Here is a 27,733-nt window from a genome sequence, read left to right as displayed (position 1 = left end):
TTTTTTATTCCCATTTGATGGTGGGGTCTGCCTTCTTCGTATATCTCTCGTCTCGTCGTCGTTTTTCTTTCGTCTTATTCTTGGCCTATGCTCAGGAAACCTACGTAGACACACCAACTGCACATTTCCTGTGTTATTTCCGGGTTCAATTCAAGCGCATCCCGTGCGGTTTCCAGAAGTGATGATCAACCAACTCTATTCTCTTTACCTGACAAAGATCTTCGTTGTGCAAATTCTTGAAGATTTTCTATTCTACATAACATAAGCTCACACATGACTATAATCCCAATTGGGGTAGTCAGAGGTAACCTACATTCAACTCATGGTGAAATATGTACCCACGCCTCACCGAGCTTTCTGTTAGTACAGAAGGGCGGTGAGCCGTATCGCCGTCCATAATGGTTAAGCCAACGGTCTTAGTGAAAATTGCACGTAAGATAAATTAATAACTCATTGGTGCAAGTCTGGGAATCGAACAAGACGCTGAGACACACGATCACAACATTGATTTTTACATTCTAGTGAGTATAGATCTTAATTGGACCACACTTCACGATCTTTAATGCTTGTATGTTTTATTTGTGTGCAATAAAGCATAGATATATTTGATTTGTTCTTTCCCCTTTGCCCCACCCGTATTCGTCCCCATTAACTCCGGCCAAGTAGTTAATGCCATCTGCTGCAAATCTACAATAAGTCACGTCAAAAAAAAGTCCCCATTAAAATTACAAACAAGATCACCAGCAAGCCATCAAGAACGTTTAGTATCCCTAGAATCCACTAGTAAATTCGAGAAAATTCCAAAAACGAATGGGCCTATAGCGTACGAGGCGAGGCGTGACGCCATGCATCCCGCACAAAACGCAGGAAGCCGGCCGGATGTCAGGTGCGTCGGGGCAGTGAAGTGTACTAACGACCAGGGGTTTTGTTATTGTTTTGTTGAGGAAACAATAGCTTGTGTGGGCCAGGGTTCAAAACTTGTTAGGGTCCTATACTGGTTCCTTATTACCAGGTGAAATATATTGACTGGTATGTATTGTATCTAACCGCCTGATGTTCGAAAGGTCAGCTGTGAAACAGCTGTTGACAGATGTTTATTCAAGGACATTATTTTGCCTTTTTACAATATGTCCAGCTTATCCCAGATCACAGAAGTTCATACATGTGCCGTAAGTAGAAGCAGTGTCAAACAATTACGGAAGGTGTTTATACAGTATCTTGCTAGACGTATATGATCTTTTAATGATAAGAGTGTTCTATTTTTTATTCCCTCCCAGCATACAACATAGAAGTTTAAAGATTGATAAGATGATAATCTTGATAAACTGGGGGGTTAAATGGCCACATCGACGCAATTTATCTAAAAAATGCTATTTGGCATTTGTTTGCAGACTCTAATACTGAATTTCGAAGTTTGAAATTCCGATCTATGTTAGTTCACACATTGTGCACTTACTTTTATATGCGCAAATGTCAAATTGCAATATTGCTTTTTTAGATGAATTGCTTCTGGCCATTTTAGGTCCAATCATGTGGAGCCAAAATGAGAACAATTTTGATAGCGTAAAATGTATGTTTTATTGATCACTTTCTTGTCAAAGTTAATTACACAAATACACGAGTACACTACCTTGGTGAGTCGTGAACTTGCGTGAAAAAAATATACAATTGCGTAAAAGGTAAATAAATTAGCTGACGCGGGCCATGTGCGGTTGCAAACCGTACAATGTTAAAGAGGTTCTACACGGATGTAGCAACAGCAATAGCTAGTTCACAATCTGACAGATACCTATACGAGATTTAATAGTACATCCGCACAGTTATTGAGAAGCTCAGAGGAGTTTATATCGTGCCAAGACAGGTTGGAACAGGTTATAACGGTTGAGATAAGCTTTTAGGGCAGCGAAGACTTCCTTCAACGATTGCGATGAATGCGAGAGTTTACTCGACATGATGTTTGGCTTGAAGGTTTTGTACAGCATTAAGGTAATTGACCTTCAAGAAATAGTTGATTACATTCATTTCTTCTTTGCTCAAAACTATGAGCGACATCAGAAAGCATCTCTAAGCTTCGTCGTTCATCTTTGCACAAATTCGAATCAAGCTTTCGTAATCACCCGTCTGTCAAAAATTCAAAATACTGAATGTAGCTTAACTAGTAGTGTTAAACGTACGCTTGCGAGTATGAAGTACCAGATATTTTGAAAGTAAAATTCTTGCATCTTTTATGTATAACAATGGAAAAATATGAGCTTTATGTCTTTGGATACTGCATCATCTAATTCTCCGCGTAAACTTGAACCTGTCTGTGTGATTTTAGATATATGTATATTTTACCGTTATGTGTAGATAACTTACTTGAATGACTGTACTACGACTTAACCGTGGCTATATCGATGCCCACGATTCTTATACAATGATAATTGCCACTCATGAGAACAGGGCAACAATCGAAACGATTTTCTCAGTTAACTACCGCTAAATGAATGTAAAGAACCTTGGGGTCCATAATTAAATAGACAAATTGACACAAGATTGTAATAAAAATCGGCTCAGGGTCTCAAATTGCAATCTTTATAATTACTTGTTGTAACTATTAAACTCAAAAACGCGAAAGTAACTCTGTATGTCTGTAGCAAAAGCACCTCTGGGGGTGAGATAAACCTAGATGCTATGCTATATCGTAGTATAATTCTATGGCAAAAGGACACAGGGGTACCTAATTTCCAGAGATGAATTAAAAATATTTTCCATTGACGGATGTGGTGTACATATCGCGAATCGCGATAGCCGAAGTCAATGCCGACGAAATGGCAAGCGGAAAGCTAGTAGATAATCTGCTTATATATAATATAAACTTTTGGAGGCGAAAGCTGATACACACAAAAAGTAAAAAATATATGAAAAGTGTAAATTACAATAAATTGAAAAAAGTAATTCAGATTACTATTTCTCTGAGCCCCGAGAAACTATTGGTTACGACAAAACTGCAACGGCTTTCCGTAGCGTTAATAATTTCCAAATAAAAACCCAGTGGCTTTCAATCTAATGACAAATGTCAGTGATTGTTGTAATAAGTAAGTTACGGAATATCGCTATAGGAAATGATGAAAAAAATATTATCTTCTATTCTATGACTACGATTATTGTTAGTTTCGTAACTGTAATTTTATCTAGCTTGTATTCTATAGACAAAATGTTTTGCCGTGATTATAATAGAATTTTCTCGAAGGACATTAACTATTTGGGTGCAAAATTGGAAAATGTTGAGGGTTCTCACGCAGACAAAATGATTGAAACGGAGAAAACTGACACAAAAATATGTTAGTATGAACCTACTGTTAGATAGAACAGAATCACAACACTGATATTGAAAATATTGAAATGATAATCACGTCTTCTTCTATCGTGTGGATTGTGAGGTGAATTACCAACCCCATCAACCAAATAATCACTAATTGTACTGAAATAGACGTTCTATTAGATCTCCTTAGATAGAGAAAGAAAAATGCAGGTGTGACCAGTAGAGCTAAGATGCGAAACGTGATAAAATCATGTCGATTGGTGCTAATATGTGAACCTAAATAAGTCACGTCGTTCTGTCAAAATACGAACAAAATGACGTGGCACGCATGTTAGGGAAAAATCGATGACAAAATTTATGGAATCGATCGATAATTTTATCACTTTGCGCATGTTAGCCCTACTGGTGTTACACCTGCATTTATCTTTCTCTATCTAAGGAGTAGGTATTTAACAGAACGTCTACCTCAGTACAATTCCAGTCGAGCTGATCAATTCTATAGTTAAAAATAAATATCTATATTTAAAAACATCGGGGGCAGGTGGCTATAATGGCAGGTGCCTTTTCTGTCACTGCCCTTTATTGGTAAAACAACTAGGTAAGTATGGTCTGGCCATATGTCCTAATTTGTCTGGGTTCGCGTGAGTCAGAGTGGTTGGTTTTAAAATAATTTTCTAGATGTAGATCTAAATGCAATAAATAAAAAAAATGTAATAAGGCAATACAGGACGGAAGAGGCGAGTCACAGGGACCTGAGAGAGAGCAGCAGTAATTGCCAGTATACTATTGGCGGAGGACAGGAGTCCTAGTACGGCTTTGAAATAGACTACTCTGGGCGCCATCCCACTCGCGTCAGACAGAGTACTGCGTGGCGGAAGGCAAAAGGGAAACCACCGCTCTATTTTTCCCTAAAAAGTAGCACGGAGAATGCTACACCTACAAGAGCGTGGCTCTTAAATTAGTGATGATGAGATGTAAGCACTACCATTTTACGTCTAAATTACTAGACTGATTTATTAATTTATTACCAACATAAATACAACCTGGACATTTCAAATCGTTAATCAGCATGGCTTTCCTTAGAGGGTGGTAACCAGCTTACCGCAATACACCTAACCGAAGTGCACGCTAAATGAAGGCTAGTGGTAATAACTGAAGATACTTACTGGCATGATCATCGTCCAGCAGGTTGTGGTAGCGGTGCTGCTTATCGGACGCGTCGAGCCTCATCATCACGGCAGGCTGTCACCATGTCACCACATCGCCTTCTGAAACCAACAGCAGTCATTATCATATACATAAGGTTTGGTGAGTAACATAACATAGCCTGTATCCCCGATAAGATAGGCAGTGTTGTATACACCTCCACTCCTCGCCAGCAGGTTTGGTAAGTCTTTGGATTAAAATAAAGACATCATCATCTACCTAGCATTATCCCGTTTTTCACAGAGTCCGCTTACATAACGAAATTGTGGGCACTCATTGTCTTCACTTATTACTTTTTTTAAGATACAAATGCCGTATAATGACTGTCTGTTGTCCAAAATAAAATAAAATAAAATAAAATAAATAAAAAATTACCAGAAGATTAACCGGTCCGGTTTTTGACAGAAGCGACTGTCTGTCTGACCTTCCAACCCGCGTAAGGAAAACCAGCCCAATACGGGTTAGGTCACACACCTCCGAAACTGCATTTTTCGGGAATATGGGTTCCCTCACGATGTTTTCCTTCACCTGAGCACATGATAATCATTTATGATCCAAACATGAATTCGAAAACAAATTGGACAGTCATTCGAGAGGCAAGCGTTCTACCAATTGGGCAACCACGGCTCTCTGGATGAAAATAAAGACAAGACAGACAAATTGCTCTTCTTATTTCTGTGACGATAGGTGTGGTACATCAATGAAATATATTATATAAACTATATAAACCGTTGTGATAAATTATATAAACCATAAGGGGAACTCTCCATAGATGGCAACATAATCACATTAAAAGAAAAGTAACAACTAAAGAGACCAAAGCTAACAACATAGGAACCACTATTTCCACACATTATTTCAATCAATTAAAAATTCTTTATTGCACAAAACATATACACAGGACTCATACATACGAATAAAAATAAGCACAATAGGCGGCCTTATTGCTAAACAGCAAATTCTGCCAACCTTTGGGTGAAAGAAGTTTAAGCATTGGAGCGCGGGAAACATAGGAACCACTATTTCCACGCATTATTTCAATCAATTAAAAATTCTTTATTGCACAAAACATATACACAGGAATCATACATACGAATAAAAATAAGCACAATAGGCGGCCTTATTGCTAAACAGCAAATTCTGCCAACCTTTGGGTGAAAGAAGTTTAAGCATTGGAGCGCGGGATGGTGCAATTATTTCCGCATTACGAGTATTGTATGTCCTTTCCATATCTCGGGACTATGGAGTCCCGGACTTTTGGGAAGGCGTGCGTGGGGCCGCATTATTATTATTCTTTCATTTATTTCCGCAATATAATGTGAAAACGTAAGAAATTGCATTCTTGCCCGATACAAAACTGCGATAACCTTTTATTACGCTTCGCAATCAACGCATAACCCAGTTTTTTGTAATGAAAACAATACTTCTCAACAGTATTATAAGTACTTGTGGTCAACGGTTATTGCTTTCAAATGGTCTGGAACTGATAAAGTGGTTATTTTTAGAAATTAGTTACTATAACCTCGATACTGAGCACCTACAATCACTTCGTACAAGAAATGGGCGTGCGATTGAACAAAAGGTACAATTTAATGTCCGTTTATAGGGGCCATTGTTGAGGGAAGGGGTATGTGCGTTTAAGGGGATTTTAGGGGGGGGGGGGGGGGTACTTTACAGGGGCTAAATTAACTATGTTTAGGTCCACGCCATCTATACGTACATGTATATGATTTACAAAAGGTCTCATAAGGCAATATTAACAAACCCTCAGTATCTAGACTTTTAAATCACTAGTTTAAACAATAATTTTAAAGATATTTTAATTCCTGGAAAAAAAGTTGAGTATTTCCATGATTTTTTCGAAGGGTACAATAACTCAAGATAGTTAGAAAAGTGTGTAGGGTACTATGAACCTTGATGGACCAAATTCACTTACGCCAATCAGAGTGGCGTGGGAGTCGGTAAATTGGCATTTATCAATGTCCAATTTTGTCTGCTGATCTTGTAAAAACCTAATGGCCACCATAACAGGCATTCGTGACGCTTGTCATTTGGCTAAACGTTGTCTGTAAATGTCATTTGGTAACATCTTTCTCATGACTTCCATGTTTTTATACTTCCTCTTAGACCCTCGCCTGCTATGAGATACATAATATAAAATGGATTCATGCGAAAAGGTACAAAAATATTGTTTTATTGATAACAGCGGTCTCAACCAACGGAAATGAGAACTTCCTGATGTGGTCACAAGGAAGAAAGAACGAATTATTTTTTCTTCAGTATTTTTTAGTTACACTGTTTTTCTCTGATAATTCCACTCATAAAATGCGCTGAACTGAATTTCAGGACAACCGAGGCATTCTGACGCACGCACGTTATCTCACACTAATGCTGTCCGAATTATTGTACTGATTTTCTTTCCACAAATTTTCTGAATAGCTATTTTTAATAAACTCGTCAACTAAAACGCCAACTGCAATATATAATAAGTAATATTTTATAACTACAAAAATCCTAGCATTAACCCGTTTTTTTTAAAGGGTCCGCTTACCTAACTTGAAGATCTTCCAACCCGCGAAGGGAAAACCAACCCAATACAGGTTAGATCACATACCTTCGAAAATGCATTGCTCGGGAATGTGGATTTCCTCACGATGGATTGCCTTCACCGCTGAGTACATGATAATCATTTATGATCCAAACATGAATTCTAAAACAAATGCGACAATCATTGGTTTAGTCCTATGCTGGATTCGACCTGCGACCTGCGACCTCAAAGTGAGAGGCAAGCGGGCTACCATGGCTCTAAAAAATGCAAAGTCATCGAACTCATAAATTCCACCTCACATCCGAATAACAATAGTCAAATTGATTATGAAACAGTTACGATTGAATGCCAGCTGCCCAAGGTGGTGACAATGTTGGAATTTTGCAAGGCATTTGCAACCCGAGTCAATGTTGTAACCGATTTACATGGGTCAACATGACTCCTCAGGCCAGATTACCATTGCCAACCGGCTTTAAACACCGGTAAATTAGTTCTTTAGGCTTAAGCGGTTTTGTATTACTTTGGTACATTTTTTAAACTTGGTGATTAGGTCGTATTCGCAATAGTCCTAGTCACTTTAGCGATCTCGAGTAGTCGAAACCTTGATATAAATGGGTTGCCTTTTCAGATTTTTTTTTTAATGAAGGGATGATGAAATCCAAACCAATTCGAGTTGTTTATGTTTACCATACTTTATAAACTATCTTAAAATTAGAAAGTTCTATAATAATTCTAAAAACACCTGAAAGTCGCTACATTTGAATTGACAAAAGTCACTTAAAAATTACAACTTAAAGGGAAACTAATATAAAGTCAAAATTTCGTGTCAATGTCTACTATATAGGCGAACACCTATAAACCCGTTATCAAATTAGAAGATAAGAGCCGACCTCACGATACTTTATCAATAGGTATTTAACATAGCGATTGGTTGATGTTTCATGTTGTGACATTTGATCGTGTCTAATAATAAAAAACCCACGACGTGGAGTGTAGGTACTTAATAGGTATATAATTACAAACCAGAGCTATTAAATTGCTATACATATGTCAATAAATCAAAAGACACTTTTCTCGGTTTGCTATTGTCATCTATAACCGAGGATCACTTACTAAGTTACAAAAATCTTTTTTAAAAAACAACGTAAATATACATCATTATACTCGTACATAAACTTAACACTGGCATTCCTATTGTAATAAACACAGCCACAAGCCGAAAACAACTTCTTTTCGAGTCGATGGCAGACTTAGGTAGTACCCTACCAGTATTTAGCTATATTATCAGTAGCCTGCATAAAGTCCTCCCGCGTAGAGGTGGCGCCAGGACTAAATGGACAAGATATGTAAATAAATAAATGAGGTGTTCCATTTTCTGGGAAACCTTTCACTTTAGATCCTAAGATAGATATTAATGATCTTATAAACTTTGTAGCGACACGCTTCAAAATCAGACCTTAAAACCAAATGTAACGATTAGGTGCAAAAGTCCAATCAGTTCCTTGCAAAGTAATAAATGAACTGGTTGCGCTTTCTTAAGCGCAACGACGAGGTCTTCCTCGTGGTCGTTTTTGTAATAGACCAAAAACACCTACAAAAACATAAATTTTATAATTATGACAACTAAAGGTTCACAATTTCACCACTGTTTACAAATAATTCGCTCAGTTACTGCACTTTTGCTCTTTGATTGTACATGTTATAAAATTTTCATTTCAAATTCAAAATCGTTTATTGCAAAAAAAATGTGGTACAAATGTGGTGTGGTATTTAGTAAGATCTTCTTAAAAAGAGAAATTATGGTGCTCTCTCCACGGCTCCAAGCCTGATATTAGATTAGAAGTGAAAATGCTCTCAGCAACCCAAACATGTTATTATACAACGTATTATTATCAGGGCACGCTTCATTGAGTCGCGTGACGTTGCATCTGATAGCACACAAGTACATAAGATAGACACGATCGGAAAAATCTGTTTCTCTGACGACAATCAACCAACATCAGAAATACTAGACACATACTGCTGGTAAAGGAAAAGTGGCTGGAGCATATTCTGTAGTCTTTCAAGTGGTTGAAGAAGCAAGACAATGTAGAATAGGTGTTTTACAAATACTGAAAAATCTAATCATAAATGTCTAATCATAAATAATAAATGTTTCTTTCTTTCTTTCTAATCAGATTATATTCAAGATATTTTTTTGCTAAAACAATATCGTTAAAGGCAAAACCAGTTGCAGTCACTTTAAATGTATAATTATCCGCAAAGCTTAAGTAGGTATTGTACACCTTACTATCGACCAATGACATCATTGATGTCAAAACTATCACCATGTTTTCCAAGCACGACCGTTCCATTTCCATATCATGGAAATGGTTCTCGTCACAATATTGAGAAACTACCGGCTATCATTACTTGTTTGATGAATTACGTAATTAATATTAAAATATCACAGCACGCTCTATTGCGCGTGACGTGAGATCTGATAACAAATGTAACACGGCACTGTGAGGAATGGAAACAACACCGTGACGAGATCATTTGGATGCTGGTTATCTAATAAATGGTAATACAAGAATATGAAGCGAAAGTATGAGATTCTAACTAAACGAATACCATCCGAAGAAAATATACCATCACGTAAAAAACGAAAGTATGATAAAGTAGGTGAACTCCAAGTACAGTATAGGTAGCTTAGCACTTTTTGGAAAGATAGATTATAACTGTAAATCTGAACATAATAAATTAGTATTTTTTGATAAACTAACAAATTGTAGTAGAAGCAAAAACGAAGGGTACGAATGCATTTGGGGTTGAAATTGCCCATTTGCCAAGTTGTCCGGACCGATTATGAAGAAGACATGAGTAAATACAAGTTAAAACCTTTACAGAAGACAGCAATTATAGGAATCTGAAACCGGCATGATATCTAAATGCAGATGAGTCGTTACTCGTTACCTAACGAGTACTAAACGAACCACATTCTCATGCATGTGATTGATCGTGATATGCAATGAGGACAGTAAGCATGCATAACATTATTCAAATAAAGGATTCGTATACGTAAGAGCACTGATCTAGTTGTTCTAAACCCGTTGTGGGTGTTATTTGTTATGAAATTCATTAGCTTTCCCTTTTATGATCTCAATTACTTTTCCAGATATAAAGTAAATCAAAATTAGATAACCTTTTCATTATTAAAATTTAATTAGGGATAGCATTACGGATTAACCTTTCTGTCATACAAATTATAAATTGTTGTAGTAAGAACTGTTCGATATTCAAAGATATTCAAAGATTCTCAACTTTAAATTGCTTACTCAAAATTAAAAATATGAATATACTAAGATAGCAAAAAGAACACTAGTCTAAGTTGTAACATGCATCGGTGTCATGTCAAATAGTGAGATATAATAACAGGATACTAATAAAAAAGTTTACAAAGACCTTGAAGACGACAATTTTCAAGCAACACAAGATCCGCAGTCTAGCTACAAAAACCTAGGAAGCTATATTCAATGAGAAAGTGACAACAAATATACAGCTAAGCCAAGGTCACGTCTTGGATGCCGGGGGCAAATTTGTTGCGGTCTGCTTAGGATTCCGATTGGGTTAGGTCACAGTAGGCTTGCGTTTGTTGCACCAACTGTAAATTCTTTGTAATGCCTTGAGCAGAAGGAAAATTAATTGGTTTCGAACAACTGGTCTATAAAAATCCAAAATGTAAAAATATAGGTCTAAAACTTTAGATCTCCATGATGAATCTTAGAAAATACTTAAAATGTAACATTCTTTTCATCCAAGGCATCCTGAAAACTTACAACAGCTGATTATTACCCCATAAAATCAATGACTATAAGGTTTATACGACATAATGGCTCTACCCACAGTATGTATGTTTTCTTCATTATCGGTATATCGTTTATGCAATAAGAACGGATACATAAACTACGACCTTCACATGTGGGGCTACTGTAGGGATACTTAACGATTAGGTGCAACTGTGTCTATTGTTAATGTATAATTGAGAATAATACCTTCTTGTCTGATAAGTTCATCTTCGATATCACCATGCATCAAATTGACTGTTTTAACCTTTCGAATGTTCGGCAACGGAAGAAATAAGCATCTGAATTCTTGTCATATACACTACTATTAAGTAGTGACTTAATAGTGTACTTTGAGTGTACTTTTAAATAGTAATGTCACTACATTACTAAATGTATTTAAAAGGACAAGAGCAAGTCGGTTGCGCATAATAGGGATTCTGATTCAATACTATTTGCGCTTAGCCACGAAAAAGCCTTCATAAGTAATTAAGTATGTACTTATTTTTTAATTTAAACATTTGTTTAAATACGATAGCTTAAAAAGTCATTTTCGGATAATCTAGAGTAGCCCTAAATACTGGAGATAACAAACCCTCTGCTCTTTAAGTGAAGAATACATAACTTATCTTTTCGTTCTTTCATGTATGTAAAGTAACGAACTAAAATGATAGCAGACGCCGGAACTGTCGTAATGCAACATAATAGTTTGAACAACCTCAATTTAACCTGAGAGCCGTTACAAAAACCTGGCGCCATCATTGTTTGCTTTTTTTTTCAAATTCCTGTGTGGCTCAATGCAATGCGCCGACGCACAGCCTACGCGTGTCTATCCTGCAACCAGGTAGTCAGGGTTACTGGTTATGGCTTACTGTTATGTTTTTTTTTGCACTGTTGTATCTACGATATTCTTAACTTATCGATGATGATGGGTTGGTTTGGTAACCTGTCACAAAATCTCAGTACAATGATTATCTGACAAATCTTTCATCATAGCCAAGATCCCTATCTCACTAGGAAACCATAGGGTGCGACCAGCGTGAAATTCGGGATTCGATTGCTGGCCAAAAACTTGTTGCGCAACTAGGTAAAATACCCCTTATAATAAGAAACAACTGAATATTGTGCGACTGTGTTGTTCCGCGGTGTCCTAGTCAGATAGGGTCCTAAAATATTAAATAAAGATTGCGTTAGACCATTCCTAAGCAATAATTGTATCTTGGACGTAATTTGGATATGAATTATTGTCCTTACTAACATTTATTTTATGCAGACATTATTTTAAACTGTATCCTGCCAAAGATCTTTGTGTCAGTGTTTGTAGCAGCCCTGTATGATCGTCACCCATGTCGCACGCGCACCAGCGCGGGCGGTTGTTAACTTGTGACGCAACGTTGCGTGTTTGTTCATCTGGTAGCGGTAGCTGCGCGCGCAGTTACACGACGCGGTTATTGTTTTAGTAGGGATCTGTGATGGCTGTGACAGATTTATACTGGTGCAGACTTGTAGGAGCTATTAGCATTAAATCATCGGACAAATCCAATATAGTTTTCAAAGCCTAGTGTAATAGGTTGTGGGTATTGTCTGGATCTTTTACAACAATTAATTAATTGTTAAGTGGCTGGATTATTCGACTTACTCATAATGTAAAAAAACTAGAATGTTTCTTCTCAACTTCTATCTAACAGCTCTGCCAGTATATTGTCATCTGATAATAATACAAGGATCGTCTTTTAATTTTAATATTAAACCATCATAATACCTGATAGAAAGCGCCGTTCTGTTGAAGATGAAGCTTTCTAGAAAATTCCTATTCCTATTATAGTAGAAATTGTTAAGGACATAAACTATCAATAAATAATTTCCACATCATACTATTAGCGTGCTGAATGACGAATCAATACGTGTCAACAAATGGGCGTCAAGTGCGATTGAAGTGGCCAACGCAACAATGCCACATTTCAACGCGCAACGCAACATGTCAAGGCAAAAAGAGCTTACAATAATCAGAACAACAATTAATCAATGGATCTCAACCTGTTCATTGAATGGACTTGTTCTGTCTTAGTTTCACTGCCTGTGAAACTTCGTGCTGTCGGGCTATGAAAATCGTGGATTACAATTGAAAAAAGTTAAATTACCTTAAGGTTCTGCCTTTTTACATTATATTTTTTGAAAAGCATTTATTAATGCGTGCGTCATTTCACTAGGAAGATCTAAGCGATGCGAACACTGATGTGTTTTCTGAGAAAAATATTAGCAGTCTAATGGAGCTATAATTCATAGAGTGCAAGCAACATAACTGGGACAAGGAATCGACAAAGTTGGATGTAGTAGAAGATGTGAAATCATACTTTGGCTAACCACATGCTGAGAAGTCATGATGTTGTGCAGCGTTTCATTCGGGTCCGATCAATTGGTTAGTGGTCAAGAGACCGTTAATTCATTTTATCAGTCGTAGAATAACAACCTCGCTCGGTATACAGTTATTGTTGGCCCATAACAGATATGGTCGAGATGCTTAGTCAAGTTTTAATTTAGGCATTGTATAGGTACTTTCATAAATGTTATACTAGGTCTACCCCTTCCTCTCTTCCCTTCAATTTTTCCTTCTATAATGTTTGCATGTTTGTTTGTTTGTTTGTTTGCATTTATGAAACAAATAAAAGAGAAGGTGCAGGTCGTGTCGTATCGGGAAGTGAAGGTTTTGGCGGGAAGAAGAGAGGAATGGCGATTACTCCACCGACAAGAGCGCAGCTCTTAAATAGAGAGAGAGAGAGATAGATACTTTGTCTTAGGACCAAATCTCACTAGGATACTAGCACTACCAACAAAATGTATGTTGGTAGTGTATATTACAAATGTCTTATCCCCGGCATTACCCTCAGACCCGAAAAAAATTACAGGCCTGGAATCTAACCGCGTTTCTAACGGCCCTGACGTGTAACAACCGCTCATTGTATGCAGATGTGACAGATGGCGAAAGTGGATCCCCTCGGGCTGTACGAGAATCGGCCCAGCCAGCACCGGTGCCTTTCATTTCTGCCACTCGCGAGTAAATTTGCCACTGAATTAATTAATCTGCCTCCACGTTTCTTGTACTGTTACACGACGTAATTTATATCTTTAGAGGCTTACGGGATTCCAAATTGGAAATATTAATTTTTGAGGCATTTTGTAAACGGAAAAGGAATTTTAATGTGGGCTATTCGTCGTATTCAGAGGCATCCTTAATATAATTACTAAACGACTTGTAATCCAAAACGAAGTTCTTAAATTTATTTATAACTAAATATAAGTATTATAAATAAAGTCACCACTTATACCGTGCAGGGTTAGCTGGAAGAGATCTTTTTTTATTTTGTTTTATATGTGTACTATAAAAAATAAACTGAGGCCTTTGATCGTTAATAGCATAAACAGAAGTATACCTAATGAGAAGATAACTTGTAGTCACTTTTGAGTTCTTGGCATGAGAAGTCCTGAGGTTGATATGGTAAACAGAATATGAATGAATGATTGTTTAACATGACGTAACGCCAGACTGGCAGGTGTAAACTTGGAATGCATTGATCATATCAAAAGATTCGGAACGCATCAAATGTGTACATAGTAGTAGATTTCATCTGACAACTTCATTAGACCAGCCGTGACTAGTCATTTACACTTAAATATGAATATAGAATTCTATGACGAAGCTGATCAGTTTTGTAAATTCTACTTAGTGGTTTCTGTTTGCCAGTATGATATCATCAGCACGGTTCGTTTGTTTTAAACCAATTATGGTGTTTAGTTTGTTCCATAAGAAGATCTGTCTGCGGAACGGTACGCTTGGCAAATTTTATTTTTAGGCAGTTTGTTTAACAAGTATTAAAGTTGGATGCGAGGTAGAAAAACCTCTTTCTGGGTGCGTTATCCTAAGAAAACTCATTAGGCATTCCAATTTCGCATTGCTTTAAAAGTTGAGACCTTAAATTTTTTTACTTCCTTTATGTAGTCATTGAAACCTTAATCGACATTAATTTGTCATTTCCCTGCAACCAACCCATGTTCCTAACCATTAATCTGTTTACATAAGTAAAACAAATGAACACAACCTATAAATGGGAGTTTTGAAAGTAGACTCGAAAGTAAGTTGACACGGTCCAACATGATCCCTCGACGTAATCTTTTGCATAACGTGTAATTACATACTTATTGAACTATTGCTTAATTCGATACTCTGGGAATTGCAATTTCGGTGGATTAGTTACGTTGTGCTGAGTCAATTTGGCGTTTCTACGTAGGCGATTCAATTCTGGTCAAAACCGAATTAAATCGTGCAATTTCGTTCACCAACTTTATGGGTGTCGTATTAATTGGGTAATTTTGCCCAAATTCAAGCTTGTTGTTATTAGTAGAACATGCTCAATTTGGATTTTATAATGGTAAGTACAATAAGCTTTTTCGGATTATTCCCATAAAATAACGATATCTTCTAGATCATAAAGACAAATTTTGGCTAAAAATATTGACGGATTATTATTATCGTTATCATCCCGTCATAATCTTAAGTCACTTCTTCCGGACTTTGTGGGGATGGTTGATGTAAATTCTACGCAAAATTAAAATTATAATAACTTTCGTAAAGGTAATGGTGATTGAGGTCTTATTGACTAGTGTTTGGATTCTCATTCGGAAAAATCATAAACATTGTTCCCTCAGTCCCCTTCAAGCCATCATCACTTCCGAAGTCTAATATCACATGCATATCGATGGCAGATAAGATACCCACAATCAATTCGCAAACATCGAGGTCGTCGATTTGCGTCACATTTCTTCCTATATCGGGGTAAAAATAGATTTGTTTATTTTTCACTGTATTTTGGCATTACGAGCTCAGAATGCTTGCACCCACCACCTAAGAAGTAGTATGATGACCCCGGGAGATCACGTAACACGTCATTGGCTAAGAATGCAAATCCCGAAGTTGACTCATACATTATTTACACACGGATTTTCCAATTTCGCTTCCTCTGCATTGATCTCGAGGTTTAAAAACTTGCATCTTTATAAAATCGACGAGTTATCTTCTTCGTAGTTGTTGTATGTTCTATATGTTTTTCGATCTTTATATTCTTGTAAGGCAGAATACGTGTGTGTACTGTGTTACTATAGGGTGTATGTGTTTCTGTTGCATCTTTTTGATTGCTTTCTTAAGCGTCCAGTTTTAGTTTATTTTCTGCACCTACTCGCTGAGTTCTATATATAATTTCCAATCAAATGTTATAACTTTCCAAATTTCTACTGCCGCAACAAAATGCTCCACCTTTTACCTTCGTGACCTGGTGATAAGAGAGCGGTCAGCGAACTCCGTTCACACGTCGGCGCCGGCGCAGCGCAAGTACCTTTGCTAACGAACACCGGTTTAGTAGGAACCGTCAGATGCAAGCTTGTTTCGATACTGATAGCAAGTGAACTGGTAATTTATTATCTTGTTATGAAGTATCGTCGGCGTCGTTAGCGTTTTTTAATGTTTTTTTATTGTATTTTTCAAAGCGTACAGATTTTATTGATAGAGCGTTTTGACGATTCGCCAATAATATGATGGTCTTGAGAACTACTAACTTGAGCGAAGACTGCCATAAGGCCATTAATGATCTCACGCGAGTCCTGTAATTGCATCATCTATGAACGATTTTGCAGTTAGTTTTTTGTTGATACCTACCTAGTTGCAGTTGAGTAAAAAATAAGACCTTTCTTGTGACAATTCCGTAGATAACAAACCCCTCCTCTCCATTCCTCATCAATCCATCTCACTAATCCAATCGACGCAACACCTATCATGGATCACATTTTTCGTTTTTGGTCACACACACACAACTTTACGGAGTTTATCTTTGATCACTCATATAACTTTATGAAGTTTTAAAACCTTTAGTTTTACTTGAAGTACCGTACAGGTATGTTGGTACAGGTCAAAGTCCGGGGTCAGAGTGTACTGGATGGTACCGTGGGACCTTTCCCAGCGTGGTGATAGTAGAAGAGATTGTCGATCTCTGTTGTACTGAGCTGGGGCCCGCCGCCCGGCCCGTGACCTCGCCTTTTACTTTGACAATCGTAAGCTATTTTGAGAAAATCCTCGGTTGGAATAGACCTCAACGATTTGTAATTGACTGATTGTGTATTTAGATAGGTATCTCTAAGTTTCTGTGCACTTTTAGCTATGGGAGTTTAAAAGGATGGTCGAAATTACGGAGTAAAACCACCTTCCTGCATACAAGCAACCCAGGTTGTTGGGGGAAGCCCGGATCTGTGTCTAAAGCTCGATTCTCAAATTAATCCTGGAACCTCTACCCGCTAATAAATATAACGAATTCCCACCATGAAATGAAAAAGATTTTGTTAATACCTACCTAGGTACCTATGTAATCAAATTCTGCGACCTTTGACTAATTCCTATTATTTATTCTGTGCTAGTTCTTCGTTCGTTGAGTCAGTAGATAGGTAGGTAGGTAGTTAGATGATGATGATGATGAGGTAGTTAGATAAGTAAGAATGTGTCACCTTTTGAACTTTGTCAAGAAAATGGCGAGACAAGTCGCATCTATCCGACCTACCATGAATCTTCAAGGTAAAGTCCTATTTACATATAAACCAAATTGCATAGAATGAGCAAAATAGTATCACAGCTGTGGATCTAAGCTTCTACAAATGGCCATAAGTGAATGCCTTCGGACGTTATAGGCCTGGTACGGGGTACCTACTAGGTGCATGTTATGGTGTGCGGTTGGCGACCTCAACTGAACAAACAGGTATGGTTGGTAAACTCTACCTACACCTATAGCTAGGCAAACTCGTAAACAACTTGAAGGAAACAATATCTACCTACCCAAGATATTTTTCATGTCATGCCTGTCAGTCATGCAATGCTATTGAAGTAGGACTTGATTAATAACTTTGCATTTGTCGACAGTTGCATGATAAAGTAGGTAGTCACCTATCGTTTTGTTTTTGCGAGACGACAAAGGTCGCACCTATTGATATCCTCATACCTACCTACTAAAAGATTTCTGAAGTAACTAATTACCGATCAAGTTATGGTTATGACGTTCTATTTGTTATTTTAAATAGGTAGGTAGGTTAACCTACCAACGAACTGAAATTTAAAAATTGTCTAGAAAACGATTCCGCCCTTTGCATCAAAGATGACCGTTACAATGATAAGTATTTAAAAATCAAAAGCGGTTAACCCCCGTCGTCTCTTTAGTTTTATCTGTAAGTACAGTTAAAATATTGCCATGAAATTTCAAACACCATAGAAAATGCTACTCACCGAACAAGAATACAATCCGCGGCAAATCCGACACGAAAGTTCCGTTAAATACGAGTTTTGCTCGCGATTTTTGTTTCAAAACCACGAGAAAAGTAATCGAGAACAACACAGGGTAATTTTGGCACTGTATTTGATGCACTGGTCACAATATTTCACTGTCACGAAGTCGGAACTTGTTGGAAAACTTCAATAACATCGATACGTTGCTAGCGTAAAGAGTTATGAAGATAAGCCAATACGATAACGTGCAACCGAAACGACGTCCGAAGCGATACTAGCGCTCGTGTGCGGGCAAAGCGCGCGTCGCGTTCAATGCGGCGAGAAGGGGAACTAAATAGTACAGTTGTTGACAAAAATATGGTAATTTAAAACTTTTTAATTGTTTAAAAAAAATCCATAATTTAAACTAATGGATTACTTATCCGTAATTAATAAATAATTATTTAATATCGGTTCAGTAGGTATCCGAAACCTTTAAAAAAAATATTATAGGTAAGTAGCCGTATCCGAAACCGAATTAGGTAGGTAACCTAACCTAACCTAACCGATACTTCATATCCGTAACATCCGTGGTTTGAAATTGAATTAAGTAGGTAAGTTGAACCACTTTTTCGGATCCCAGTATCGGATGAAAATAATACTTCTGTAGCCGCAATAAAGGGTTGAATTTCAAAAAATCCTTAGGTATTTAGTGCTTGTATTCATTGTCGAAATACGTATATTTTTCTATGGTAAAAGGAAGATTTGGTGTTAGGCTGTTTCTTCTTTTATACCTATTATTGTCATTGACTGTACATAAGCGTGGCATCATCATGGCACCCCATGGATCTTAAAAAGTAATATTAACGCAACAGGTTTTTATAAAGCCAGGTAGAAGGCAAGATACTATTATTCTTCATTCTATGGTACGTAATGTAAACAGATGAAGTTACAAAAAAGTTATGGTAGTTACCTTATCGAATTGATTTGAAAAACTGCTGTCTTAAATTATTATACCTATTTTATACCATACATTTGCGACGGAAAATTCCACTTGATATTAACTTAGAATCACGGTCTGAATCATTCCCCTGAGTATTCGTTACAATGTCACTAACATGTAAGTATTTTGTTGGGGGCACGACTGTGGTGATACCACCATGGTATTCTAGTGAGATAGGATCTTTAGTCAAAGTTTACATCATGCTCAGGAAAACATGCAGATTATCACAAATCTACTCGCGACAACACAAATAGGTACAAAGCCTCTTAAGTAAAAGCCTTCAAATAAATGCCCAAATTAGTCGCGATAAGCACTCAGTCCTATCTAGGCAACATTGGTCTACTGCAGGCTTCCCGTGATACAATATCAGGGCCACGCCTTGACCAAATGGGCACACCTCGGACCATTGTTGACCGGCCTTGTGGAGACATGCTCGTTAATTTTGTACGTAGCCTTTGTTACTTTTAAAATAGCGTGCAAGGCCTTGATACATCAGTGTTTTATCCCTACAAATATTATGTGGTTATGGTTGGAAATATCCTTAGAAAAGGTTCAGTACGTTCTACTCTGAACCAGCGTGCGTGTATGAAACGATTGATGAATGTGGATCGAAGCAAATGGAATTCCATAGTGCTTACCCTGGTGGGAAATAGGCGTGAGTTTATGTATGTGTGTATGAAAATATTATGGTACAATAACTGTTACCTCAGTACGTCTATATCGCTGGACTGATTGGGATGGAAATACATTAGACAGGTCGAAATCCAAGAATGAACTTAGGGTCCTATCTCACTATGACACCGTGGTTGCGCCACCGCACCGGTAGCAAATTGATTGGTATCATTTATACAACTGCATTCATTTTGTTGGTGGTGCTTGGTGTCCAGTGGTGGTTTTAGCAAATTACTTATTTAAGTGGTACGAGACCTCAAAGTGGCGCCCTTCAGACCCACAAAATACAAAACCCAATTGCTCCGCTCTAGATACAGGACTGCTGGCCAGGGTGGACCAGTCTTGATGATTTTGATGCTCCCCTTATTGCGGCGTCCGGTGCGGTCGCACCACTCGCCACTGTCGCCACTGTTGGTGTCAACATGGAGTCCAAGTGAGATAGGGCCCCTATTAATGATAGCAGATCGAAAGTCTTTAGCATGGAATGCGTAGTCAGAATTTTTAGATTTTTAAGGAATTATAAAAAAGGCACTGCAAATTGTTTTCTGATGACTTGTAGTGAAACTTCCTTCCTGAAACGTGCGCGAGGAAGGGCGCCTACGAGGTGGTCTAACATCGTGAATAAGACGGTGGGCGGCAGCATACAGAGGGCGGTCCACGCAGCATATAGACGTACCGAGTGGAAAACCATAACCTGTGGTCGCGATCCTCAGCAGTGAGGGAACGAAGAAGAAGAAGAAGTAGTGAAACTGCCTATCTACTCCGGTAAGGATTAGAAGCGTGAGTGCTGGCGTTCGTGCTTTTGACCGCATTGAAATTACAGTCAGTCACTCAAATAAGTATCCAACTATTGAATGTCCATTTAGTGTAGTAAACGAGAAACGAGTGTACCTTGTCGAGTCGTGACTTGCATGTGGTTTTGCCGCATGATGCGTGCGTTTGCGCATACTCGATGTAAAGAGCATGGATAGATCGCTTGTTGACGTTATTTTAAGGTCATTTGGAAAAATAGGCTATATGGTATTCTTCTTCTTATCGCTTCTGGTGTCAGGGTTATTACTGAGCCGCCAAAGGCCCCTGACATGACTATATAGTACCATATAGTCATGTCAGGGGCCTTTGGCAAGACAGAAAGGGGAAGACCAAGAATAGCTTACATGGAACAGTTTAAATAGAAGGTGAACGTCGTGTCTTATAAGGAAGTGAAAGAATTGGACTTTGATAGACAAGAATGGACAATGCTAAAGAGCGTGGCTCTTAAATTACTGATGATGGTATTCTCTTCTTAGCATGTGGGATATGAGGTAGATTACCAGCCTCATCACCCTGGTGTCAGGGAATGGTGATATTAGTACTTATCGTGTTGGAGAAAGATTTAGAGTTAAGAGAGAGTGAGAGAGAGTTGGAGAAGTTAGAGATTAGTACTTATCGTGAAATAAATTCCTTAGGCGACTTTTGAGTACCTATCTACTTGTGTCCGGACCTCGTGATTACAAGCATACGACATTAAGTATACTTACTTACTTATTTTACGTTTTTCTTATTTAAGTACTCCCGAATGTCGCAATGCAACAGAGACAGAGAGAGATGTATGTATACATAAACGCCTATTTCCCATCGGGGTAAGCAGAGACTATAGAATTCCATTTTCTTCGATTCTAAAGAAATTATTGATATTGATTTGTTGGTTGCCTAGAAGAAATTGCTATTATAAAGGTCGATTTAACTTCTCTTGTCACCTGGTAATTGTTTTATATGTTGTGTTTATGTGCAATAAAGCGTTTTGTATTGACAAAATGAAAAAATATCATTTTCGATGTATTGCCAGTGAGATGGCATATTTGCGCGATACCGTATCGATATCGCCTATCGATTAAAATCGCGCCGTGAGGAAGGTCGCTAACCCTAATCTCACGTTCTGATAATCTGTGTATACGTAATTTCATAATTAATAAATGTAACACTTGTAACAGGAAATTGATAATGCTCTAATCTGCATTCTGTTCGTTTTATCTTTCACTAGCTGTCGCCTCCGACTTCGATGACTTAAATAGACTAAAGTTGCCCTCTCCGGCGGGGGTGAGGTAAATCACGTTCGCTCCAAGCCCGTATTGGTGCGGGGCGGAGTATCCTTTGATGATATGTAGAGGTATAATTGTTTAGTCGATTTAATTGTTTAGGCGTGATACGGCAACAGCCAGAGACACGGTCGCATTTTTAAAAAGTAATTAATAAAATTAATTAGCACATATGGATTATTTTTCCTGTGAGTACGTGATACGAATATTATTAAATTCGATATGTAACTGTCAAACTGCAAAAACTAACATACAATATAAATTCTGCTGTTTATGTAGGTATGTTTTGTTCAAAAACATCGTGAGGAAACCCACATACGTATGTGACCTGTAAATGGAGGTTTGCCTTTCGGATTAAAAGGTGAAACAAGCAGTCGCTTCTGTAAAAACCGGACCTGTAAATCTTCAGGTTACGTAAACGGACCCTGTAAAAAACGGGATGACGCTAGGGAGATCAATTGTGTTGCGTAAAGTTGCATTGTACTATATCGTTAACTGAAGTGACGTTTAAGTATCTTATTCAAACTTTTACAGCAACATACATCCATGCGCCATGTTTAAAATAGATATTTTATCTGCATGAGGTTGAATACAATACCACATTATCTTTTACAACAACAACGTCCATATTATTTATGCCAGTAGATACAGACTTTCCCTTTATTTTTTACCATTTTAAGATGTAAAATTACATAGGTATTATATTTATTACCTATCTTGTACATCATTTACTTTACTCTCTCGTACTTGTAGAGATAGTTAAGTGGGAAGAGTTATCATCGATGGCATTTTAAACTCTCTCTTATTGATACCTACACTTATATGGGGAAAATGGTAAGTGGTTCCATGGATAATCTAAGAAAAGGAACTCAAAAGGAAGTTATGGTCTTCGGAACTGGGAGTACTAGTATATAATAATAAAGAACTAGAGTTTCCACATAGAACATTGATGTAATTCACAATAGAACAAAAAAAAAAAACTTGTTTTTGATGGAGAAAATCTTCGTATGAATTAATTAGGTTCAATTTATTTTCTATGTCAGCAACAACTTACATAGCGTCTATCACACATCCTCATGTTTACAATAATACTACGTATGTACTTACTTATTAGAACAATCCTTGAGTTGATAGTTGGCATCAATCGAGAGGTTACTTTTACTAATACGAGTAATGGAAGTTAAAATAATTTACAATAAGTAATTATATTATAAAAATGTTTATGAATAGGTATTTGTATATTCAATTATTATAATGTATTGCAGTCAACGAACTGAAAAGTATAAGAAAACAGCAAAACAGTTTTTACCATAACTGTACAATAACGTCAAAACTCGCTCGACGTAAAGGGAAAATAAGGCCACTCGCCGTAAAGAGAGTCGCCGTAGCGCGGGTCGCCGTTCGGAAAGTCGCTGTCAACGCTACAATTCGAAAAATTTAAACAAACATAAAGATAATGTTTTAGTATACAAGCACCAACTTTAGTCTGCTTTTGCTGCTCTATATTACCTAACTGACGGCAAAGAAGATCGTATACCTACGACAAGAAAAGTTGCAACATAAAAATACCTATTAAAAAAAGTTATAAAAAATATATTTTATTTACCTTTTAATCAATTTTACATTCATCGATCTATATCTTATTGTCCGACGTGTATGAAACCTACTTAATTACTTCAGGTGAATTATTGACGAACTGGCAAAACAATCAGCGTTTTTTACTACACGAGTAGTGAAACTAATTAAACCACACTCATTTTAACAAGAAGGAAGATATTGCTATGTGATTTTTGCTCAAGAAATGGTGTAAACATCCAATTTCTCGAATAAGTATCATCAGTTGATTCCACGAATACATCTAACTACTTCCGGACTACATCAATAGCAATTCTTTCTGTAGAAAACAATTGAATCAGCGGTCGAAAGCTCGCTGTTTGTCATTACAAACACCAGCCATTGCTGGTAGCGATGATGGTAAGGTTGTGGTGTTAGTATTAGCGGGATTTACCACATTTAAAGCAATTCATCTCGAAAAGCAATATTACAATTTGACATTTGCGCATACAAAAGGAAGTGTGCAATGCAAACAAAAATGTCAAATAGCAATATTGTTTTTAGATGAATTTCTTCGATGTGGCCTTTTTAACCCGACAGCCCACTAACAGTGCCACCGCACCCTACCATTGATACTCCAGCAAACTCAATAAATCATACCGTGTGTTGTTGACCTTTCTATTATTTTACTTTCCCATCCGTTAGATATTTCAATAGAAGATAATGTTCGGTGTAATCACAGGACTGCCTTAGGGAAGGTAAACGATGGTAATTTGCGATACTTTGCACAATTTAGACTTGTTTACTTTCAACTGAATTGTACATTCCAATTGTAATGGTTATTGAAAATACAGGGAGTTTAAAAAGGCCACATCAAAGCAATTCATCTATAAAAAGCGATATTGCAATTTGACATTTGTGTTTACTTATCTCTAATTTTAAAATTATAAAAAGGTCTGATGTAGACCACAGTAACTAAGTTTAAGTGTTAAACTTTGTAACAATCAAGATTAAGAAAAATGATTAATGTGCATATTTACATATCTAACATAAATGTTATAAATGCTTTTTCTTAAAATTAACATAATTATCGTGAAATAAATCTAAATCACACAATCACAATTTATGTATTATTAAACGAAAGGACCAGTGCAGTACAATTATTGATTATACTTATTTCAATTATTACAATCATATCAAATGCGCGTTAACAATTAGATCTGTCAAAGTACGTAAGCTAGTGTTGGTCGTTTATGAGCATAGTGATGTATCAGTCGATATTAGGTGAACGATTCTTTTCTATCTAACAGTATGTATGAGCAGTTCTTTCGTTGACGCTACGACGCGTCTCCAATCTCGATAAACGACCGAACTCGATCTCGATAAAGTCCAGCAGTGACATTTAATTAATGTTAATTATCTAGGGAGTCCTAGAATTTCTTGCAAATCCACTTTTACATGCTATCACGGTAATCTCCACCACATACCTACTATCACCTATTCATTAATGCAAAAACAAACTTTCCTCACTTGCAGATAATGAATTCAAAGCACCGTTTTATCAGACCGTAAAACTTTTACTTAGCCTAGCCTAGGCACTAAGCATGAGTCTATGAGACATTCTAGACAAGTCAGTTCCGATCTAGACTGTACTGGTTCACCTTGGCCCTGCACGCACGACATGTCTATACCGATCTGTAGATAATAATGATGTGATGTAACAATACGAGTATAAGAATTATTTCGGCAATAGGTATTAAAATAATTTAATAATAATACTACTTAATGTATTTTTAATGTGATTTAGGTGCAATAAAAAGTTTTTGTATTGTATTGTATTACTTATGTCAATATAACTTCTTTGCAACCCTGATAAGCCACCCCCTATAACGATTACGCCTGGAATTTGTCTGTTGTCTTGACTATTTGAAACAAACCTGCGACCGGGGACTCTGCGTAAGTAGTGTCTGCCAAATCTGCATAGAATGATTGTGAATTTGTATGAATTGGTAATTAGTAGTTCCAGTAAAATCCGCGGGACTTGTTTCGTTCGCGTTCCATACCTATATTGTGACCACCAACCCGCATTGGAGCAGCGTGGTGGAGTATGCTCCATACCCCTTCCGGTTGATTGAGGGGATGCCTGTGCCGACCCTAGTAGATGTTTAATTTTCTTTTAATATAATAGTTATAAAACTAGCTCTCCCCACAAGCGGCTGAGCCAGGTTTACCTCAAAAAAACCCTTACTTTAGTCTTTAATTGTATGGGGCGTCAGACACTCAGATGTGTAGGTACGATATCGTCAATGTGTAGTATCTATGGAAAACGAGGTGTTTTGTGTGAAGTGTCCGGGAAGTGCCCATACTTTACCTTTTTGCACTTATCGTAAGTATAGCTGTCAAACGAAAATAAAAGTTTGTGTCTGCGTCGGCACTCCTGCGACCAGACAATGTCCACGTACCATATGAAGCGTGCCATATGGCTCGTGACCGGCGACCCCGAATGTAGGCCGATTGAAAGTAACTCATGATGGCTGTAAGTACCGTGAAAAATAAAAATATTTAATTTGTGTCTTGTCGTCTGTACACATGTGATTGGTTAAAATGCTAGTTATATAGGTAAGTAATACATATTCAGAAAAAAATAAAATGGAAAATGTTTTTTTTTTTTGGAAAATGCAACCCAAAAATTTGAAGTAAATGGTTTTACCCATACATTTTACAACTAAACTAGTGTGGAATTAATTTATGTATTTCCGGACCGATACGACCTTCAAGCCGAAGATTCAGTCCTTCAAAAAGAGTGTTCCTACTCCTAGCTGAACGGCCGGCAACGCACTTATGACCACCCAGGTTGTGTTGTGGGTGTCTATGGGCAACGGTAATACCATCAGGCGGTCTGTCTGATCGTTTGCACCCAATTTTATATAAAAAAAATATAGGTACTAATGACACCTTGTATCTCATCATCTCTTCCTAGGATTTGTTCCACATGATGAAACTCTATACTTATTTTTCTTTCACTTCGCATTGTCATGAACATCGTCAGCGGAAAGCTTCTTCTTGTCTTTAACTTTTAAAGAGAAAAAACTTGTGTTTTTTTTTATGTAAGTACTGCTTAGTTTTATCGATATTACCTATCTGTAAGTATTATTTGTCAATAAAGTGATTCAGGAAAACAATATCAAGTACATTATCTTGGACGTAATTCACACATGCTACTAAATACAAGCGCAATACACATCACTTACTTGCGTAAAGAATAATTTTATTGGTCCTTGGTCAGGCAAACAAAATTTACTTACGGCATAATCACTATCGGGGTAGACAGAATCACAACTTGCATTGCGACAGCTTATTGAAATGAGGAGGATGACACGTTCATTAACACGCCATTATGTTTCCGATGTGTGATGTTTTGCTTTTCAGAACGGTTTATTTATTCATATAACACATGGTAAAACAAATATAACATAATTATATGTATTTAGACATTACATAGGTACTTAACCTACAGAATTAAATTGAAACACTAAAAAAATTATGAAATAAGTAACTTTTTAGTTTTCGTGTTCGGGTTGCAATTATGATCATTCTAATAAACATTCTCTATGCCTTCAGCGCTCCCCATTTGTCCGGCCAAGTAGTTAATGCCATCTGCGGCAAGTCTTCAATAAGTCACTTCAAAAAAAAAAATTGTTTTGTGAAAATTTTCAAGTGAAGTTATTGTCTTGTTTTTGTGTGTTTTTGGGTCTTTTTATAATAAACAATTTCTACACTATTCTATTCAATTTCGGTTCTCTTCGTCTTGTGTGAACCATGCTTATGACAGTGGGTGGTGTAACACACGAGTGACTCACATCCATGGAACATATTGTCACGTCTATGTAACGAGCCTGCCTGTCTTTGGGGACGAGCGACCGTCACAATACAAACTGCAAAAGGACTCAAAGGTCGTCTAGTTCCACTAGCTGAGATTTTCATTGACATTTATAGAGTTTTTTTTTTGTAGTAGACATCTGCTGTACTGGAGAAACCCCGGCCAAGAAGTTAATGCCATTTGCGGTAAATCTACAATAAGTTAAGTAAAAAAAATAACTAGAGAAACTGAGGAATCCTGCCCTGTGTTGAAGATGATGATGACTGATGAAGATGATTGAAACTATCGCAATCACAATTTACCAAAACAAATGGTGTATCAAGGCCCCCTGGCAGCCCTGATGCTAGGGTTGTGATTAGGTTTAGGTTAA

At 37.2% G+C, this 27,733-nt stretch overlaps 1 protein-coding gene across 4 annotated transcripts in view; it reads right to left on the bottom strand.

Annotated features, from left to right (window-relative positions):
- Positions 1-18,482, bottom strand: part of LOC126373293 (echinoderm microtubule-associated protein-like 2) — a 71,056-nt gene extending 52,574 nt beyond the window's left edge. For 3 of the 4 annotated variants that reach the window (XM_050019383.1, XM_050019386.1, XM_050019385.1), the window contains exons 1-2: positions 18,198-18,482; positions 4,471-4,572 (exon numbers count right to left, since the gene is read on the bottom strand). In XM_050019383.1, coding sequence (XP_049875340.1) covers positions 4,471-4,537 — 67 coding nt within the window. In that variant the 5' untranslated portion in view covers positions 4,538-4,572; positions 18,198-18,482. The remainder of the gene's footprint in view (positions 1-4,470; positions 4,573-18,197) is intronic. The other variant, XM_050019384.1, reaches the window with a different exon arrangement.
- Between the last annotated feature and the right edge of the window lie 9,251 nt (positions 18,483-27,733).

The sequence above is a fragment of the Pectinophora gossypiella genome, chromosome 15, assembly GCF_024362695.1.
Source record: "Pectinophora gossypiella chromosome 15, ilPecGoss1.1, whole genome shotgun sequence".
NCBI classification, from domain to species: domain Eukaryota; kingdom Metazoa; phylum Arthropoda; class Insecta; order Lepidoptera; family Gelechiidae; genus Pectinophora; species Pectinophora gossypiella.
The sequence above is the reverse complement of the archived record's forward strand: the minus strand, read 5'-3'. Positions and strand labels throughout refer to the sequence as shown.